This window comes from Manacus candei, unplaced genomic scaffold (genome assembly GCF_025592945.1).
Source record: "Manacus candei isolate 608988 ecotype Guabito, Panama unplaced genomic scaffold, ASM2559294v1 h1tg000506l, whole genome shotgun sequence".
Taxonomy (NCBI): Eukaryota; Metazoa; Chordata; class Aves; order Passeriformes; family Pipridae; genus Manacus; species Manacus candei.
This window is the reverse complement of record NW_026138554.1, coordinates 62764-77660: the sequence shown is the minus strand read 5'-3', so window position 1 is coordinate 77660 and position 14897 is coordinate 62764. Positions and strand designations below refer to the sequence as shown.

The 14897-nt window shown below is 67.3% G+C and overlaps 2 protein-coding genes and 3 long non-coding RNA genes across 7 annotated transcripts; 3 read left to right on the top strand and 2 right to left on the bottom strand.

Annotated features, from left to right (window-relative positions):
• The first annotated feature begins 117 nt into the window (after nt 1-117).
• Nucleotides 118-5536, top strand: LOC127465848 (zinc finger protein 653-like). Its single transcript, XM_051776379.1, is given in 15 exon segments — nt 118-340; nt 641-801; nt 803-857; nt 1598-1625; nt 1627-1684; nt 1687-1911; nt 1914-1935; nt 2452-2540; nt 2542-2618; nt 3109-3326; nt 3610-3726; nt 3871-3970; nt 4064-4085; nt 4087-4710; nt 4812-5536. Coding segments are annotated over 14 exon segments (1341 nt in total). The 5' UTR covers nt 118-246; the 3' UTR covers nt 4162-4710; nt 4812-5536.
• Nucleotides 5537-5803: 267 nt separating this feature from the next.
• LOC127465840 (ELAV-like protein 3) lies at nt 5804-11673 on the top strand. The gene is given in 10 exon segments (XM_051776372.1): nt 5804-5949; nt 7462-7644; nt 7646-7742; nt 9120-9223; nt 9695-9848; nt 10161-10320; nt 10322-10376; nt 10478-10485; nt 11076-11114; nt 11248-11673. Coding segments are annotated over 10 exon segments (1134 nt in total). The 5' UTR covers nt 5804-5940; the 3' UTR covers nt 11573-11673.
• On the top strand, nt 6684-7454 carry LOC127465842 (uncharacterized). Its single transcript, XR_007902420.1, has 3 exons — nt 6684-6783; nt 6820-6870; nt 6974-7454. It is a non-coding gene; the product is annotated as an uncharacterized LOC127465842 (long non-coding RNA).
• LOC127465841 (uncharacterized) lies at nt 11566-12387 on the bottom strand. 3 transcript variants are annotated; one of them, XR_007902418.1, is made up of 4 exons: nt 12273-12387; nt 12155-12232; nt 11743-11949; nt 11566-11668 (listed from the first exon to the last, which is right to left on the bottom strand). It is a non-coding gene; the product is annotated as an uncharacterized LOC127465841 (long non-coding RNA). The 3 variants fall into 3 exon arrangements; XR_007902417.1 differs by having other exon boundaries at nt 11602-11742; nt 11816-11949; XR_007902419.1 differs by having other exon boundaries at nt 11602-11742; nt 11816-11949; nt 12155-12193; nt 12233-12325.
• Nucleotides 12388-13059: 672 nt separating this feature from the next.
• On the bottom strand, nt 13060-14494 carry LOC127465843 (uncharacterized). Its single transcript, XR_007902421.1, has 2 exons — nt 14246-14494; nt 13060-14062 (listed from the first exon to the last, which is right to left on the bottom strand). It is a non-coding gene; the product is annotated as an uncharacterized LOC127465843 (long non-coding RNA).
• Between the last annotated feature and the right edge of the window lie 403 nt (nt 14495-14897).

Below are 14897 nucleotides of genomic sequence, written 5' to 3'. Positions count from 1 at the left end.
GGGGAGCGGGCGCGGGCCCGGCGCTGTCCCCGGTGCTGAAGTGGCGGCGGGTGGTTCTCCGAGGCCTTTCTGCTCCTCCTCCTCCTCCTCTTCCTCCTGTGCCCTTTCGTGGTTTTTGTCATGTTCGGCGTTTAAACGAAAACCGGGAGAGAGCTGTGCGGGAAGAGCAGGAGGAGAAGGAAGGCTGGGTTTGGGAGTGCCGGAGGAGGAAGATGAGGAGGAGAAAACTGGGTTTGGGGGGTTCCTATGGGAGGAAGAAGCCCCTTTTTCCCCCTCGTGTTCTCTCCCCTCCGCAGCAAACCCTGGGAGCAGCTCCCCAAAAAAACCAAGCGCAAGAAAAGTGAGTCCCGACCCCCCCCGGGAGGGGCTGTGACCCCCTGGGGGGGCTGTACCTGACTTTGGGGGGCTGTGCCTGCCCTGGAGGGTCTATGCTGGGATTTTGGGGGTCCCACCGTGCCCCCCCCTGTCCCAGGGCGCCGTCGGAATGTGAACTGCCTGCGGCACGCGGTGATCAGAGAGCCCATGGGGGGGCTGTATCGGGTTTTGGGGTGGCTGTACCTGATTTTGGGGGGGGCTGTGACCCATTGAGGGGGGTCTCTGCTGGGATTTTGGGGGTCCCACCGTGCCCCCCGTGCCGCAGGGCGCCGTCGGAACGTGAACTGCCTGCGGCACGCGGTGATCTGGTACGAGGACCACGGGCAGCGCTGCCCCTACGAGCCGCGGCTGGCGGAGCTGGACCCCTCGGTGGGGCTCTACACCACGGCCGTGTGGCAGTGCGAGCGCGGGCACCGCTACTTCCAGGGACCTGCACTCGCCCCTGCGCCCCCCCAGCGACTCTGAGGGCGACGGGGATGATGGTGAGGGGGGGCTGGGGGGATTTGGGGGGGTTTGGAGAGATCTGGATATGGGGTTTGGGGTCTGCGCCCCCCCAGCGACTCCGACGGCGACGGGGATGATGGTCAGGGGGGTGAGGGGGCAGGCTGGGGGGGTTTGGGGGGTTTTGGTGTGGGGTTTGGGGTCTGCGCCCCCCCAGCGACTCTGAGGGCGACGGGGATGATGGTGAGGGGGTGAGGGGGGCGGGCAGGGGGTTTGGGGGGGTTTGGGGAGTCTGGATATGGGGTTTGGGGTCTGCGCCCCCCCAGCGACTCCGACGGCGACAGGGATGACGGTCAGGGGGGAGAGGGGGCAAGCAGGGGGTTTGGGGGGGTTAGGGGGGGCTTGGGGGGGTTTGGGTGTGAGGTTTGGGGTCTGCGCCCCCCCAGCGACTCCGAGGGGCAACAGGGATGACAGTTGGGGGGGAGAGGGGGAGCGGGCTGGGGGGGTTTGGGGGGGTTTGGGGAGATCTGGATATGGGGTTTGGGGTCTGTGGCACCTCAGGGAGTGATGGGGATGGCGGTTCCTGTGGGTCTGGGGGGGCATTTTTTGGGGTATTTCAGGTGGTCCCTCTGGGTCTGGGGGGGCATTTTTGGGGTATTTCAGGTGGTCCCTGTGGGTCTGGGGGGGGCATTTTTGGGTGTTTCAGGGAGTTATTTTGCCTCTGGGGGGGATATGTTTTTTGGGGGGGTCTCCCCTTGACCTTCCCTGTCCCCCCCCACAGCTCCCAGCTCTTCCTCCTCCTCCTCCTCCCCCGGGGGGCTGCAGCTCCGGCTCAGAGGCGGCCCCGGGGGGGGGTCCGGCAGTGCCTGAGCCCCCCCCCCCCCGCCGGGGGTCCCGGGGGTCCCGCGCCCCCCCCCCGAGGCTCTGGAGGCCGTGGTGTGTGTCCCCCTGCCCCTCCCCCTCCCGGCGCGGGGGGGGGCTGGACGGGGGGGGGCCCCCCCACCCTCCTCATCCTGGGGGGGGCTCCAGCTCGGCCTGGGGGGGGGGGCACGAGGTGCTGCTGGAAGGGGGGGGGCACCTTCCCCCCCCAAACTGTGGAGCCACACCTGCCTAAGACAGGTAAGGGGGGGCTGGGGGGGGCACGGGGGGTTTGGGGGCGGGAATGGAATGGGGGGATCAGGTGATGGGGGGTCATGGGGGGGTTTGGGGTCAGGAATGGGGGGATCAGGGTGGATTGGGGGGCAAGGGGGGGGATTTGGGGTCAGAAATGGGGGGATCAGGTGGATTGGGGGTGGTCAGGGGGGATTTGGGGTCAGAAATGGGGGGATCAGGTGGATTGGGGGTGGTCAGGGGGGGATTTGGGGTCAGGAATGGGGGAACTGGGGTCCTAGGGGGGCCCAGGGGGGATTTGGGGTCAGGAATGGGGGGGATCAGGTGGATTGGGGGTGGTCAGGGGGGATTTGGGGTCAGGAATGGGGGGATCCGGGTGGTTTTGGGGGGGCAGGGGGGGGATTGGGGTCAGGAATGGGGGGATCAGGGTGGTTTGGGGGGGTATTTGGGGTCAGGAATCCCCGGGGAAGGCAGGAATGAGGTGCTGGGGGGCCCGGGGGGGTCTCAGCCCTGCACTGGTGGCAGAGGAGGACGAGGAACCCCTGCTGAGGCTGAAGGAGGAGGAGGAGCTGCCCCCCCCCGCCGAGCCCCCCCCTCCGGAGCCCCCCCGGGAGCCCCCCCCGGGACCCCCCCCCGGGCGAGGACCCCGAGGGGTCAACGATCATCTACGAGATCCCCAAAGAGCCCCAGAGGTCGGGGGGGCTGGGGGGGTCTGGGGGAGGGAGGGGGGGGGGGGTTAGGGTGTCCCCTGGGGAAGGATTTGGGGGATTTTGGGGGGGGGGGGGTACCTGGGTGGGGGGAGCACCCGGGGGGGGGTTTTATTTGGGGGGGTCAGGAACTTATTTTTTGGGGGGAGATTTTGGGGTGGTGGAGGATTTGGGGGGGGGCTGGGGGGTCAGTTTTGGGGGGGTTCAGGTGCTCTCAGCTCCCTCCCCCGTTACCTGTTCCCCTCCCTCTGAGGGGGGGGGGCAGCTGGGGAGCACCTGGGGGGTCTTGGGGGGGTTTTTTAGGGCAGATTTTGGGGTGATGGAAGATTTGGGGTTGGGGGGGTCAGGGGCAGCTCTCGGGTGCTGGGGGGGGTCATTTTTTGGGGCAGGAGGAGGGTTGGGAGTTCTCAGGTGGGCCCCCCCCCCTACCTGCCCCCCCCCCTTTTGAGGGGGGGTCTCAGCCCAGGCTCTGCAGGCGCCGGCGGAGCAGGAGGGGGCCGTGCCCCCCCCCCCGGAGCCCGAGGACCCCCCCCGAGGACCCCCCCGAGGACCCCCCCCGAGCCCCTGAGCTGCCCCCCCCGCCGGCTGTGGGCGGGTCTGCCGCGCTCCCGGCAGCTGCCAGGTGCCCTGGGGGGGGAAACACCCCCCTCACCTGTCCCAGCCCCCCCAACCTGTCCCAGCCCCCCCTGCCCTGTCCCAGACCCCCCGACCTCTCCCAGACCCCCCCTCACCTGTCCCAGCCCCCCCGACCTGTCCCAGCCCCCCCCTGACCTGTCCCAGCCCCCCTCACCTGTCCCAGACCCCCCCCAACCTGTCCCAGACCCCCCTGCCCTGTCCCAGCCCCCCCCGACCCCCCCCGTTGCCCCCCCAGATCCCCCTCACCTGTCCCAACCCCCCCCCAAGACCTGTCCCAGCCCCCCCCTGACCCCCCCGTGCCCCCCCCAGCCCCCCCCTGACCCCCCCCGTGCCCCCCCAGCCCCCCGTGCCCCCGGAGCGGCGCCGGGGCCCGGCCCCCAGCAGTGCCCCCCGCCCGGCTGTGGGAGGAGCTTTCACCTGCCCACCCACCTGAACCGGCACGTGGGCGTCCACTCAGGTGAGAGCCGGGCTGGGGGCGTCCCCCCGTGCCCCCCAAAATCCCCCCCTGTGCCCCCCAGAATCCCCCTGTGCCCCCCCAAAATCCCCCTTGTGTCCCCTCACTGTGACCCCCTTTCTCTCCCCCCCCGGTGCCCCCCCTCAGGTGTGCGGGGCTTCACCTGTGACACCTGCGGCAAGTCCTTCAAGCGCAAGAACCACCTGGAGGTTCACAGGAGGACCCACACCGGGGAGACCCCCCTGCAGTGAGTGATGGGGAGGGGCTGGGGACCCCCCGGGGAGGGCGAGGGGGGGTCCCTGTTCACCCCTGACCCCCCCCTTGCCCCCCCAGGTGCGAGGTGTGCGGGGTACCGGTGCCGGCCAACGCGCCTCCCTGACCTGGCACATGCGGCGGCACGGGGGGCTCACGGCTCACCCCGAGCCCCGCGGCACGTAGGGGGCCCCCCCCAGGTCACCTGGGCCCCCCCCAATTCACCTGGGACCCCCCCAGCTCTCCTGGGACCCCCCCAGCAAACCTGGGCACCCCTGCACTCACCTGGGGCCCCCCAGCTCACCTGGGGCCCCCCCTGCTCACTGGGACCCCCCCAGCTCACCTGGGAACCCCCTGCTCGCTGGGACCCCCCCCAGCTCACCTGGGGCCCCCCCCAGCTCACCTGGGCCCCCCTGCACTCACCTGGGGACCCCCCCCAGCTCACCTGGGACCCCTCCCAGCTCACCTGGGCCCCCCCAGCTCACTGGGACCCCCCCAGCTCACTGGGACCCCCTGCGCTCACCTGGGCCCCCCCCCTCGCTCGCTGGGGCCCCCCCCGATGTACCTGTGGCTGCACCTGGAGGTGAAGAAGAACCACCTGGGGGGGGTCCTGAGCCCCCCCTTGGGCACTCTGAGCACTTGGGGGACCCCCTCAGCCCCCCCGAGGGGTCTCTGTGTGTGTGTGTGTCCCCAGGTGACCCTGTTCCCCCCCAGGTGACCCTGTTCCCCCCCCAGGTGACCCTGTGGCCCCCCCGGTGACCCTGTTCCCCCCCAGGTGACCCCTGATCCCCCCCCAGGTGACCCTGTTCCCCCCAGGTGACCCTGTTCCCCCCCAGGTGACCCCGTGGCCCCCCCAGGTGACCCTGTGGCCCCCCCATCACCTTTTATTTATTTCCTTGTTCTCACCCGTCCCCCCCCCGGGGTCACCTGGGGGTTTGGGGGGGTTTGGGGACACTGGGGGGGATGTGACCCCCCCGTGGGACCCCCCAGCCCCCCCCCGGGACCCTCCAGAATTATTAAAGTCGGGGACTTTTTGTGCTGCTTCTTCTGTCGGGGGGGGGTTGGAGGGGGCGGGGACCCGCCTTGGTGCCCCCTCCCCGGTTTGGGGGGTCCCGGGGCCGCCCCGTCCCTCGGCCCGGGCCCGGCGCTGTCCCCGGTGCTGAAGCGGCGGCGGCTCCGCCGGGTTCTCCGCGGCCTTCATCCTCCTCCTCCTCCTCCTCCTTCCTTCCCTCCTCCAGACCTTCCCCCTCGTCCTTCATCCCCCCTCAGCCTCCTCTTCCTTCATCATCCCCCGTCCTTCCTCCTCCTCTTCTACCTCTCCCTTTCTGTTCTTCCTCCTCCCTTCCCCATCCTTCCTCCTTTTTCCTCGTCCTTCCTCCCCTCGTCTTCCTCCTCCTCCTCCTGCATCTCCCTCCGTCCTCCTCTTCCTCCTCAAACCCTCACTTCTCCCTCCTCTTCCTCCCTCCCCGGCTCTCCATCTTCTCTCCTCCTCCATCTCCCCATCCTTCCTCCTCTTCTTCCTCCTCCTCCTTCACCCCCCCGTCCTTCCTCCTCCTCCTCCTCCTCCTCCCTCCTCCCTCCTCCCCGTGGGCGTGGCCTGGGGGGGTCTCGGGGGGCTTTGGGCCAATGACGGGGGGGGCGGTTCATTTTTTGGGGGGGGGGGGGCGGGCTGACCCACCTCTTTTTTTGGGGAGGGGGGGGGGGCGGGCTGAGCCACCTCTTTTTTGGGGAGGGGGGGAGGGGCGGACGGAACCATCTCGGGGGGGGGGGGGGGCGGGGGGGGCGGGTTTTTGGGGGGGGCCCCGCCCCGCGCCCGCCCAAGGACGTTTTAAAGGACCGTCGGGGCCGGCGCTCGCAGCTCCCGCTGCCGCCCGCGACCCCCGGAGCCCCCCCCCCGGGGCCCCCCCGGGCCCCCCCCGAGCCCTCTGGGCCGTGCGGGGGGCCCCCCCCCACCCCCGCGACACGATGGTGACGGTAGGATTTGGGGGGGGGGGGGCGGGGGGGCTGCGGGACCCCCAGATCTCCCATCCCCTCCTCCCCAAATCCTTCCCGAGCCCCCCCCCGAATTCGCCCCCCCCCCCCTCCCCGCCCTGTGTCCCCCCCGAGTGACCCGGGGGGGGGGGGACGCGGCGTCCCACGCGTGTGGCACCTGCGGGGCCGGGCGGGAGCACACGCGTGTGCGGGGAGGGGCCGGCGTGGGGGGACACGGGGGGGCGAGGGGAGGGGGTGCGGGGACCCCCGCCCCAAACCCGCGGCCCTTGGGGGGTGGGGGGGGGCCACACGTGCCCCGCGTGTCGCTGTCCCCGCGTGTCGCCGTCCCCGCGTGTCCCGTCCCCGCCGCCCCCCGTGCCCGTGGCTGGTGGCCCCGGGTGGCCCCGTCCCCCGGGTGACAAAGGGCCATTGTCACCACCCCGGCCCCGCGCGCGGGGGGGGGGAAGGGGCCGGGGGGGCGCTGCTGCACAATGGGGGGATTGTCGTGTGTGTCCCCCCCCGCTGTCCCCACGGACCCACCCGGGTGTCACTGTGCCCCGCCGGTGTCCCCATGACCCAGGTGTCCCCATGGCCCGAGTGTCCCCATGACCCAGGTGTCCCCCATGGCCCAGGTGTCCCCGTGACCCAGGTGTCCCCATGACCCAGGTGTCCCCATGGCCCAGGTGTCCCCCATCACCCAGGTGTCCCCGTGACCCAGGTGTCCCCATGACCCCGGGTGTCCCCATACCCAGGTGTCCCCATGGCCCAGGTGTCCCCATCACCCAGGTGTCCCCGTGACCCAGGTGTCCCCATGACCCAGGTGTCCCCATCACCCAGGTGTCACTGTGCCCCACCGGTGTCCCCGTGATCCAGGTGTCCCCATCACCCAGGTGTCCCCATGGCCCAGGTGTCCCCATGGCCCAGGTGTCCCCATACCCAGGTGTCCCCATGGCCCGGGTGTCCCCCATCACCCAGGTGTCACTGTGCCCTGCCGGTGTCCCCTTACCCAAGTGTCCCCATGGCCCAGGTGTCCCCATGGCCCAGGTGTCCCCATGGCCCAGGTGTCCCTGTCCCCTCCCTGTCCCCTCCCTGTCCCCGGTGTCCCCTCACCGTCCCTGTCCCTCCCACTGTGCTCTCCATCCCGGTGTCCCCCGTGCTCCCCACTGTCCCCTCGCTGTCCCCTCACTGTCCCCTCGCTGTCCCTGTGCTCCCACTGTCCCCTCGCTGTCCCCTCCCTGTCCCTGTCCCCAATGATCCCGCTGTCCCCCTCAGTGTCTCTGTCCCCTCAATGTCTCCACGTGCCATCACTGGCCCTGTCCCCGTGGTGACCCCCCCGTGCCCTGCTGTCCCCCTCCCCTGTCCCCTCCCTGTCCGGGTGACCCCGCTGCCCCCCTCCCTGTCCCCTCCCTGTCCCGGTGACCCCGCTGTCCCCTCCCTGTCCCCTCCCTGTCCCGGTGACCCCCGCTGTCCCCTCCCTGTCCCCGCTGTCCCGGTGACCCCGCTGTCCCCCAGCAGATCCTGAGCACGGTGGAGGCCCAGGCTCCGAGCGCCGCGGGGCCCGTCGGGCTGTGGCCCCGTGCCCGTGCCCGTGCCCGTGGTGGCCGTGCCAGGCCGGGGGTGGCGGCGGCGCTGCCCAACGGGGCCCCCCCGGGCCCCCCGGCCGTGGCCGACGACAGCAAAACCAACCTGATCGTCAACTAGCCTGCCCCAGTCCATGAGCCAGGAGGAGCTGAGGAGCCTCTTCGGCAGCCTCGGGGACATCGAGTCCTGCAAGCTCGTCCGGGACAAGGTCACCGGTACGGGGGACAGGAGGGGACAGGGGGGACAGGGGGGACAGACACGGGGGACAGGAGGACAGGGGGGACAGACATGGGGGACATCGAGTCCTGCAAGCTCGTCCGGGACAAGGTCACCGGTATGGGGGGACAGGAGGGGACAGGGGACAGGGGACAGACACGGGGGACAGGGGGGACAGGGGGGACAGGGGGGACAGACACGGGGGACAGATACGGGGGACAGGAGGGACAGGGGGGACAGATACGGGGGACATCGAGTCCTGCAAGCTCGTCCGGGACAAGGTCACCGGTACGGGGGACAGGAGGGGACAGGGGACAGGGGACAGACACGGGGGACAGGAGGGACAGGGGGGACAGACACGGGGGACATCGAGTCCTGCAAGCTCGTCTGGGACAAGGTCACTGGTATGGGGGGACAGGAGGGGACAGGGGACAGGGGACAGACACGGGGGACAGGAGGGACAGGGGACAGACACGGGGGACAGATACGGGGGACATCGAGTCCTGCAAGCTCGTCTGGGACAAGGTCACCGGTACGGGGGACAGGGGGGGACAGGGGATGGGGGGACAGACACGGGGGACAGGAGGGACAGGGGACAGACACGGGGGACAGGGGGGGACAGGGGGGACAGACACGGGGGACAGATACGGGGAACATCGAGTCCTGCAAGCTTGTCCGGGACAAGGTCACCGGTACGGGGGACAGGGGACAGGGGACAGGGGATGGGGGACAGGAGGGGACAGGGGGTGATGGGGGAAAGGGATACAGGACATGGGGGCAGGACACGGGAACATGGGGAGGTGGGACATGGACACGGGACATGGGGACACGGGAGAGATGGGGCTGGGACAGGGGGACACGGGATGGGAGATGTGGGATGTGGGGAGTCAGGACATGGACAGGGGGACACGGGATGGGAGATGTGGGATGTGGGGAGTCAGGACATGGACACGGGATGGGAGATGTGGGATGGGGGGAGTCAGGACATGGACAGGTGGGATGTGGGGAGAGGGGAGGTGGACACGGGATCCCAGGGATGGGGGAGGACAGGACATGGGGACAGGGGAGATGGATTGGGGACAGGGACAGGACTGGGGACAGGGACAGGACTGGGGACAGGGCGGGGCTGTGGGGACAGGGTGGGGCCATGGGGACAGGGTGGGGCCATGGGGACAGGGCGGGGCTGTGGGGACAGGGTGGGGCCATGGGGACAGGGTGGGGCCATGGGGACAGGGCGGGGCTGTGGGGACAGGGTGGGGCCATGGGGACAGGGTGGGGTCATGGGGACAGGGCGGGGCTGTGGGGACAGGGTGGGGCCATGGGGACAGGGTGGGGCCATGGGGACAGGGCCACCCCCGGTGACAGTGGCCCCCCAGGGCAGAGCCTGGGCTACGGCTTCGTGAACTACGTGGAGGCCGGAGACGCCGACAGGGCCATCGGGGCCCTCAACGGCCTCAAGCTGCAGACCAAGACCATCAAGGTGCCCTGGGGGCACGGGGTGGGCACGGGGGGCACCTGGGGGGGCACCTGGGGGGCTATGAGGGTCCTTCAGGGTTGGGGAGCACCTGGGGGGGCATCTGGGGGGCTATGAGGGTCCTTCAGGGCTGGGGGGCACCTGGGGGGGGCACCTGGGGGGCTATGGGGGTCCTTCAGGGTTGGGGGGCACCTGGGGGGCTATGAGGGTCCTTCAGGGCTGGGGGGGGCACCTGGGTGTCCTTTGAGGTGGGGGGGCACCTGAGGGTCCTTTGGGGTTGGGGGGTGGCACCTGAGGGTCCTTTAGGGTGAGGGGGCCCCTGAGGGGGCACGTGGGGGTCACTCCTGCGGGTCACCCCCCTGGGAAGGGCGGATCCCCGGGTCCCTCGGGGTGGTGGCGCTGGGGGGGACACACCCTGGGCAGGTGACAGGGCTGTCACCGGGGAGGGGGGTCCCGAGGGCTCACCTGCCCCCCCAGGTGTCCTACGCCCGGCCCAGCTCCGCCTCCATCCGCGATGCCAACCTGTACGTGAGCGGGCTGCCCAAGGCCATGGGGCAGAAGGACATGGAGCAGCTCTTCTCCCAGTACGGCCGGATCATCACCTCCAGGATCCTCGTGGACCAGGTCACAGGTACGCCCAGCTGTGCCCAGGTGTGTCCAGGTGTGCCCAGGGGTGCCCAGGTGTGCCCAGCTGTGCCCAGGTGTGTCCAGGTGTGCCCAGGGGTGCCCAGGGGTGTCCAGGTGTGCCCAGGTGTGCCCAGGGGTATCCAGGTGTGTCCAGGTGTGCCCAGGTGTGCCCAGGCCTGCCCAGGTGTGCCCAGGTGTGTCCAGGTGTGCCCAGGCCTGCCCAGGTGTGCCCAGCCTGCCTGGGAGGGTGGGACAGCTCCAGGAATGGGGGTCCTGGGGGGGTCACGCCCCCCTGACCCCCAGCTCACCTGCCCAGGTGTGTCCCGGGGCGTGGGCTTCATCCGCTTCGACAAGCGCGTGGAGGCCGAGGAGGCCGTGCGGGGGCTGCACGGGCAGAAGCCCCTGGGGGCGGCCGAGCCCATCACGGTCAAGTTCGCCAACACCCCCGGGCAGAAGGCGGGGGGGGCCCTGCTGAGCCTCTGCCCCGGGGGGGGCCCGGCGCTACGGGGGCCCTGCACACCCCACCACAGCGGTTCCGGTGAGGGACGGGGGTCCCGGGGGGGCTGGGGGGGTCTGGGGTGGTGAGGGGGTGGGATATCCCTGGGAATGGGGGCCCTGCACACCCCACCACAGCGGTTCCGGTGAGGGACGGGGGTCCCGGGGGTCTGGGGGGGCGAGGGGGTGAGGGGGTGGGATATCCCTGGGAATGGGGGCCCTGGGGAGTGAGGGGGGGATATCTCTGGGAATGGGGGTCCTGGAGGTCCGGGAAGGGATGGGATATCCCTGGAAATGGGGGTCCTGAGGGTCTTGAGGTGGCTGGGAGGGTGGGATATCCGTGGGAACGGGGGCTCCCGAGGGATCCTGGGCGGTGGGATACCCACGGGAATGGGGGCTGGAGTGGGGAGGTCCCCCTGGGAATGGGCACTGCTGGGGAGTGCCAGGGGGCACAGGATCCCGGGGGTCCTGGGGGTTGGGACACACCTGGGAACAGAGACCCAGGGGGTCTGGGGGGGTCCTGGGGGTCGGGACACACCTGGGAACAGAGACCGGGGGGTCACAGGATCCTGAGGATCCCGGGGGTCCTGGGGGTCACAGGATCCCGGGGGTCCTGGGGTCAGGACACAGCTGGGAACAGAGACCTGGGGGGTCCGGGGGGGGCCGAGGGGGTGGGACCCCCCTGGCACCAGGGACACCCCTTGGTGCCCCCCCCAACAGCCTCTTGCCCCTCCAGCCTCGACAATTTGCTGAACGTGGCGTACGGGGTGAAAAGGTAACACCTCCCCCCGGCCCCAAACCCCTCAAAACCCCCCTAAACCCGCCCCACAGCCCCCCCCCCCCACGACCTGGGAGGGGAGGGGCCCCCCCTGCTGACCCCAGGCCAGCCCGTTGTCGCTGCTGCCCAGGTTCTCCCCGCTGGCCATCGAGGCGGTGCCGGCGCTGGCCGGGGTGGGCCTGGGGACCCCCGGCCCCGGGTGGTGCATCTTCGTCTACAACCTGGCCCCGGAGGCGGACGAGAGCGTCCTGTGGCAGCTCTTCGGGCCCTTCGGGGCCGTCACCAACGTCAAGGTCATCCGGGACTTCGCCACCAACAAGTGCAAAGGGTTCGGCTTCGTCACCATGACCAACTACGAGGAGGCCGCCCTGGCCATCGCCAGCCTCAACGGGTACCGCCTGGGCGACCGCGTGCTCCAGGTCTCCTTCAAGACCACCAAGCAGCACAAGGCCTGAGGGGCGGCCACCGGCCGGGCGCGGGGGCTCCCGGGGCCGCCGTCGGGTCGTGGGACCCCCTCCCTGTGGGCACCGCGGAGAAACCCAACTGGGGACCTCGAGGATCTTTGGGGACCTTCAGAGATCTCCCATGGGCACCATGGAGACCGTGGAGAAACCCAGCTGGGGACCTCGAGGATCTCTGGGGATCTCCCGTGGGCACCATGGAGACCGTGGAGAAACCCAGCTGGGGACCTTGGGGACCTTCAGGGATCTCCCATGAGTGCCACGGAGACCGTGGAAAACTCAGCTGGAGGCCTGGAGACCTTGGGGACCCCCTGTGAGCACCAAGGACACCCTGGAGACCACGGAGAAACCCAACTGGAGGTCTCGGGGACCTTGGGCACCCCCTCCCTGGGCACCAAGGACACCCTGGGTGAAGAAACCCACCCGGAGACCTCGGGAATCTCCCCGTGAGCACCAAGGACACCCTGGAGACCACAGAGAAACCCAACTGGAGGTCTCGGGGACCTCGGGGACCCCCTGTGAGCACCAAGGACACCCCAGAGACCACAGAGAAACCCAACTGGAGGTCTCGGGGACCTCGGGACCCCCTGTGAGCACCAAGGACACCCCGGAGGCCTCGGGACCCCCTGTGAGCACCAAGGACACCCTGGGGACCTCGGGGACCCCCTGTGAGCACCAAGGACACCCCAGGGACCTCGGGGACCCCCTGTGAGCACCAAGGACACCCCGGAGGCCTCGGGCCCCCCTCCGTGGCTCTGAGGACACCGAGGGGACACCTGACGCGCGGCCTGGGCCCCCTCACCTGTCCCGAGGACTCCTCCAGGTGTTCCAGGACACTCGGGGGGGCCCCGGAAAGCCTGGAGACCCCCCAGGACACTGCAGACCCAGCTGGGACCCCCCCAGGTACCCCAAACCCCACCACTCCGGCGGTGGCCGGACCACCTGGAGCGGTGCCCCCCCCCACCTGATCCAGGTGTGTCCAGGTGCCAGGTGGGGACTCCACGGGGCGGGGGGGGCAGGGGGGAGGTCTCTGCTCCCTCTCTCCTTCTTTCCATGGTTTTCCTTAATTTTTCTGGGGAGGAGGAGGAATTTCTGGGGAGAAAGAACAAAAGTAAGGATTAACCCCGTGTTTAATTAGAGCCATTATCAGGTAACGAGGGGCACCACCAACTCCTCGGGGGCCACAGACCCAAATCCATCTATTTTTATAACAGAATATTAAAAGTATCCCCCCCAAAAAAAATCCCCAAAATCGCCTTTCCAGAGGGGGTGGGATCCTGTTTTGTGCCCCCCAAGTTCCTCGGGAGCAGCTCTGAACCCCCGAGCGGGGTCACGGCGTCTTTTGGGGGGGTCGATGGAACTAAAATTTTCAGGGATTCCCTCTGGAACCCCCAAGATTTTGGCCGGGGTGGGTGTGTCTTGTCACACTTCCCCCCCCCACCTTCCCCAAATACCCCAAAATGGGCATTTTTTGCCCCAAATTCCTCCGCTCACTGGGGTTTGGCCACTTGGAGCGTCCTGGCCAAAAAACAGGCGGACCTTCCCCCCCCCCCAAACCCCCAACCCCGAGTCTCCTGTCCTCATTATAATTGTTATTATTCTGAATTATTCTTAATTATTCTTCTTATTAATTATTATTATTAATTATTGTTGGTGTTGTTGTTATTATTATTGCGATTCTTATTTATTTTCCCTTCGCCCTCGGGATAATTTCTCGCTTTTCGGTGGTTTATTTCCGATTTATTTCCAATTCTTCCCCGCTTTTCCCCAATCCTGGGACCCTCCCAGGACCCTCTTTTTCCCCCCGGGATCCCCCCCCAGGCCCCTCCTGGCTCTTGTTTTTCTTTCGTGTCGTGCCTGTGTGAAGCTTCTTGTAGTTTTAATTATTATTAATATAAATATTTAGGAGGGACCCCCGTGTCCAGATCCGCCGTCACCCCCCAAACTCTGACCCCCCCGCCCTTTCCCGGGGATCCAGCCCTGGAATTTGGGGGAGACGGGGGGACCCCCAATTCAGTAGCAATAAGGGGTCCCCACCTCAGCCCCGGCCAATTTTTGGGGGGGCCCAACGAGGGGACAAAACGTGCCCGGGGACCCCCCCCGTGGCACCGCGGGACCCCCCGGAGGGGACCGGGACCCCCCCGGCCCCCACCCCCGGACTCGACTCTTTGTATTTTTCATGGAAAAAAAAAAAACACAATAAAAAATTTTAAAAGTTGGAATTTGATGTGTTTTTGTGGGGAGGGTCATGCACCAGATGTCTGGAGGACCCCCACCCTTTTCCCCTCATATTTCCCACCCTCTTCCCCTCACATTTCCCGCCATTTTCCCCTCACGTTTCCCGCCCTTTTCCCCTCACATTTCTCAGCCTTTTCCCCTCACATTTCTCACCCTTTTCCCCTCACATTTCTCACCCTTTTCCCCTCACATTTCCCGCCATTTTCCCCTCACATTTCCCACCCTTTTCCCCTCACATTTCTCACCCTTTTCCCCTCACATTTCTCACCCTTTTCCCCTCATATTTCCCACCCTTTTCCCCTCACATTTCCCGCCATTTTCCCCTCACGTTTCCCGCCATTTTCCCCTCACGTTTCCCGCCCTTTTCCCCTCACATTTCCCACCCTTTTCCCCTCACATTTCTCACCCTTTTCCCCTCACATTTCTCACCCTTTTCCCCTCACATTTCTCACCCTTTTCCCCTCACATTTCCCACCCTTTTCCCCTCACATTTCCCACCCTTTTCCCCTCACATTTCCTACCCTTTTCCCCTCACGTTTCCTGCCCTTTCCCCCTCATGTTTCCTGCCATTTCCCCCTCACGTTTCCCACCCTTTTCCCCTCACATTTCCCACCATTTTCCCCTCACGGTTCCTGCCCTTTTCCCTGCTCAGTTTAACCCCTTAAAATAACAGAAAAAGAGGGTTTTCCCTCAATTTAAATCCCTAAAAGGGGATTTCCCCCTCAATTAAAACCCTGAAAATGGTGAAAATGGAGGATCCCACCTCAGTTTAGATCCCTAAATGCCTCTCCCTCAAGGAACACAGAAAAAGCAGAAAAGACAGTTTTCCTCCATTTTAACCCTAAAAATAACGGAAAAGGTAGTTTTCCTTCATTTTAACCCTTCAAAACATGCAGAAGGTGGGCTTTCCTTCCATTGAAACCCTTAATATCACAGAAAAGGCGGGTTTTCCTTTAACTCGATCCCTTTTAAAATCATGGAAAAGGCGGGTTTTCCTTCAACATAAACCCTCGCAACCCCAGAAAGGGCGTTTATCCTCTAACCCAGCGCCTCAACGCCGCGGATAAAGAGCTGCGTAGGA